The sequence below is a fragment of the Elephantulus edwardii genome, unplaced genomic scaffold, assembly GCF_000299155.1.
Source record: "Elephantulus edwardii isolate Elephantulus edwardi_28Jun2011 unplaced genomic scaffold, EleEdw1.0 scaffold00395, whole genome shotgun sequence".
Classification (NCBI taxonomy): Eukaryota; Metazoa; Chordata; class Mammalia; order Macroscelidea; family Macroscelididae; genus Elephantulus; species Elephantulus edwardii.
Window position 1 is genome coordinate 1,048,153 of NW_006400145.1, and position 4,902 is coordinate 1,053,054.

The 4,902-nt window shown below is 36.8% G+C and overlaps 1 protein-coding gene across 1 annotated transcript in view; it reads left to right on the forward strand.

Moving 5' to 3' along the window:
* RANBP3L (RAN binding protein 3-like) overlaps positions 1-4,902 on the forward strand; it is a 58,597-nt gene that overhangs the window by 34,216 nt on the left and 19,479 nt on the right. Inside the window, exon 8 of the mRNA XM_006902355.1 lies at positions 1,599-1,741. Coding sequence (XP_006902417.1) covers positions 1,599-1,741 — 143 coding nt within the window. The remainder of the gene's footprint in view (positions 1-1,598; positions 1,742-4,902) is intronic.

Sequence of the window (4,902 nt, forward strand, 5' to 3'; positions counted from 1 at the left end):
TGAATGAATGGAATCCCAAAATCTCTGTAGATGTTCATTGAAATGAAAAATAAACAACCTAAATTTAAAAAAAAAAAGTGGCCACTGGTCCAAGTTGGATTCAGGAATATGAATATTTGTTGATTTTCAGGTATCAAGCTGAAAAAAACAGGTAAAGAATAGAATTTAGACTAGGAGAATAGGGACATTGTTTTCATTCCTGCAATGAACAAATACATTTCTAAATAACTTACCCAAGTATTAGTTCTGAGGCAACTGCTATTTGTTCCCTGTTGTAGTTTAATTCTACAAACTCCCACTGCCAAAAACAAACAAAAAAACAGTAAAATCCCAGGACATTTGTTTCCCCTTTATATTATGTGGGTAATACATGTTCATTGTAGGAAACAGAAAATATGAATAAGTAAATAAAGAAGAAAAATAAAATCACTCATATGCCTACATTGCTGGAATCGGCTGAAGCTAGTAACATTTGTATAAAAGTATTAAAAGGGAAGGGGAGGAGCGATGGGAAACCACAAAATTGCAGTTTGGTGAGTGCAGGGAGGAGGTGAAGGAATTAGGAAAGATCCAGTGGGGACCTGAAAAGACAGTAATAGTGGGAATAGATGAATGGTGATTAACTTTATAAAACACAATGTATGGGAATGATGGTAAACACACTGGGAATGAAGAAATGTGTGATCACAATGTATATGAGTGAAACACAATATATACGACTTTTATATGCAAGCCATACAAAAGAAGAATTTTAAAAACATATTCTTTTGGACATTGTTCTCTGAATACTTAAGTATGCAAGCATATTGTAAAATCTGTGATTCAAGATATTTATATTGCTTTATAACCTAATTTTTGCATAATATCACCATGATCATCTTTATACATTAAGATCTACAATATTTTAATGGTTGTTACCATCTCTAAATTGGCTATACTCTAATATATTCAAATAATCTCATATCTTGAACACAAGTATTTTGGTATCAATTTTACTGACTGCCAACAATTATTCTTAGATAAATATTCTTCAAATCACTAGATATTTTTTAAAGGAGTTCTATGATTCACTTGCACATGCTGTAAAACCTCTATCCTTTTTAATAAAATTATAGTATTATTAGTAAAATTATAAATTTTGCATTTAAGCCAAATGAGATCCTCCAACTTGATAAAGTTGCACATTTTCCTCCCTGCCTCCTCTTCCCCCCAGTTCACTATTTTCTTTGGAAAAAAAGTTCTTTCATTAATTGTTATAAAGACCACTTTACTATGCAGCTCTTATTCTGGACTCCTGTTATGCCAATATTACCTAATCATATATTCCTTTTATATAGTTCTGTCCCTTGTTTGTTTCAATGCCATGTACATTATTTATCCCCTCTTTGCTTACTTTCCCCCTCCACCCTCCATGTCAGTCCTGTTTTATAACATTGGCATTATTTTTAAGGCATAATCCAATCAACTTACAATGTAATAGTGGAGATACAGTTTGAACAACTGCAAGATTTACTTTGTTATAAAAAAGTGGAAAACACCTCTGGAAGAGCGAGGCCTCTGCTGTTTGGGAGTCTAATATATTCACCTCCCCATTGCAGTTATGCGCAATCAAGGCAGCCTGAGGCTCATTCTCAACAGTAAACTCTTTGTACAAATGGATATGCAAAGGGCAAACCACAAAAACTTACAGATAGCAGCAACTGATTTAGAAGACTACAGCATCAAACTATTTTTAATTCAGGTAAGTAAAAAATTTCTGTGGTGGAGGATTTTCCTTACAGTATTTATAAGCTCTCTGCTAAAGGGTAAGTCTATTCGGCCCTCGAGCTATGCTCTAGTACACAGCAGTGCCATGCAGCTTCCAAGGGTGATCGCTTGATGGAAGCAGACTGCCACATCCTTCTTCCCGGGAGCAGCTGACAGAGTCAATCTATGACCTTTCAGTAGCAGCTATCTGAGGACTTCACTGTGCCACCAGCATTCCTACTATATTGATATGTCTCTGCAGTTACCAACTTGTTTATTTCCTCTTATTACATAACCATTGACAATATACCAGCCATTCATCATGACTGTTTTCAGTTTATTACAAAAATCTAAATTTTATATGAGTTCCAGAAATTAACATGAAATCAATAGCAATCAAATAAGACTCATTCCAAGCAATTTGTAAATGCTGAGAAACTTCTACCTTTATTCTTTAGTGATGAAATTATGCCAACACTCTTACTAAGTTACTGAAGTGCCTGTTGTCAGGAATGGCTCCCAGGAGTGGGTCATGAAAGCCATAGCCTGATGCTTATACTCATGCTGAGACAGAGAAGGCTTTGAGATCACTGGAAAGGAACCAGTGAGAAATGGAAAAACACAGGGCCAGGAAGTTAAACCAGCCAGTCCAAGGGATAACAGCAAATTCCAATTCTGGGCATGAGTCAGTCTCCAAGGTAACAGGTTGGGAGCCCGGCGTTAGCTGTTCTCTGCAGCAGGAATGCTTGACCTGAAATGCAAGACTCAGACACAGAGACAGAGCTGGAAGGAATGAGGCCAAAAAGGGGGGGAAAAGAAAAAACAGAAAAGGCTTCAGAAGACTGTGTACCCTAGCGATTTAGGGGAAATGTGACAACTCAAATAAAAGGCTCCCATAAAGTTGAAAAATGGACATAAATAAAAACCAAAAATGTCAAAAATGTTATTACCTATCAATAAGTATACTGTTAGGTGATGTTGGTAATTAAAATGTTAAGTGTTAAGATCATGTCCAGCACTCTTTGCTGTTTGTAAGATAATATTTGCTGTTCTGCCAGGCTAGGCTACCAGTGGTTTTGAGTGAGTAAAGCAGCCTGCTAGAGGCGGAGACTATTAGCCATGATTATTCTCTGATGTTCAATACTTGACCTATGCTGATACAGATATATTCTCTCTCGGCCTATGGCAAGATGCTGCACTGTAATCCCAAAGGCATGTGCTTCACATCCACCAGCTGCTCCATAGGAGAAAGATGTGCAATCTCCTCTTGTGCAATTAACTGCCTCTGAAAACCCACTGGAGGGTCAGTTGTGGATCCACTCAGACTCGACAGTACACAACAACAACAACATCATCATTATTGTTATCAAGTCAAAGCTGACTCTATCTCCCTTGGAGTCACTGATAGATTTGAACCACCAAAGAGGTTATATCTTTGGAGTATCAGTGCAACTCCCTAAGCCCTATGCCACCAGAGCTCCACATATATATTTGGAAAAATAGAGAGATGAACTGACACAATGACTGTGACAATGAAGCTGAGCATGATGGAGATTGTGAGAATGGCTCAAGATAGGGCAAGGCTTAGATCTTTTGAGGGAGTTACTATGATTTGTAGTTAACTTGACAGTCTTTGTTGTTGTTAGACAATGATATAAATACATAAAAAGTATATATGGCAGACCATATATAAAATAGAGGCAAACAAATCAGATGCAAAAAAATGCAAAATTCTATGCTATTTATTATTATTATTTATTATTATTTTGGTCTTAGATCTAGCATATATTTTCAGCTTCGTGTAGGAGATCCAGTTTTGACTCCTTAACAAAAAGCACTTAGTATTAAACCAGCATCCACCTGTGAGTGAAAACCTATGTATGAACAGTTTTCATTCTAGCTTCTACACTAAGATAGTCTAAGAAGAAAGGCCTGGGTATCTACCCCTGAAAACCAGCTAGTGATAATACTACAGATTACAAATGTCTAATTCAAAACCAACTTGAAGATGGCACTGGGCTAGGGAGTATTTTGCTTTTTGTTCACACAGTCAAAATGAACTGGATGCCAACTCAACAGCAGTGAACAAAACACTTATGTATGTGTGGTTTTGCATGTATCTTTATGTGTCAATATGTATATAGATGGCATGAATGGAGTAAAAGCTTTTCATTTGTCCATGTGCCATGACTCAAAATGAGGAGAAACAGTAGCAAGTATCCATTAGTAAATGGAACATGGAATCTAGGAAAAAGAGTTGTCCAAATGAAATGTAAAACATCAAGTTTGATACCTAGGCACGTTGGTGGTAGTAGGTGTGCCATTGAGTTGGAAGAGGAGACTGCCTATACTTCTGCTTCAGAGCTCACACGGAAGAAGATTGCCCATCCTTCTCCCACAAAGCAGCTAGTGGCCTCAAACTGCATTTATTTCGGATTGTAGCACAGCATCTTGCCAGTAGGCCACCAGGGCTCCACATCTACATATAAGAAGATGTAAAAATATTACTATTATTCAAATATATACACCAATCATTTATAGATGAAGAAAATGAGAATTTCTACCAACTTCTGCAATCTAAAACAGACCAAACATGTAATAAAAATGCATTAATAAGATGTTTGGAATAAAAACATTGGAATATTCAGTCATTATTTAAAATTCATTTCATTCACTGCACCAAATCCATTCTCGAGATGGATTCTAAATTCAGGTAGATAATACTTATAGTCATATGTAGGCTCTTGTGGACAAGAAGAAGGACAAGTATGGGGAAATATGAGTTGGTAAAAACAAGAGGCCAGAGATTGCACGATAGAATTTTGTACTCCCAATGACTTACTCAAAGCAGACACCTTTTTCAGAAAATCTAAATGGTAACTATACATGAAGGCCTTGCCTGATGGAATACACAGGAATCAAACTGACTACATCTATACAAAGAGACAGTGGAGAAGCTGTGTCACAATCAGATGGAAAAGACCCTCAATTGTATCTATGCAAGTTCAACCTGAAGCTGAAGAAAATTAAAACAAGTCCACAAGAGCCTAGATATGACTTTGAGTATGTCGTTGTTGCTATGTGCCACTGAATTGCTGGCAACTCATAGTGACCCTAAGTACAATAGCCCTAAACCCTGCTCTTTCCTGTGCCAAT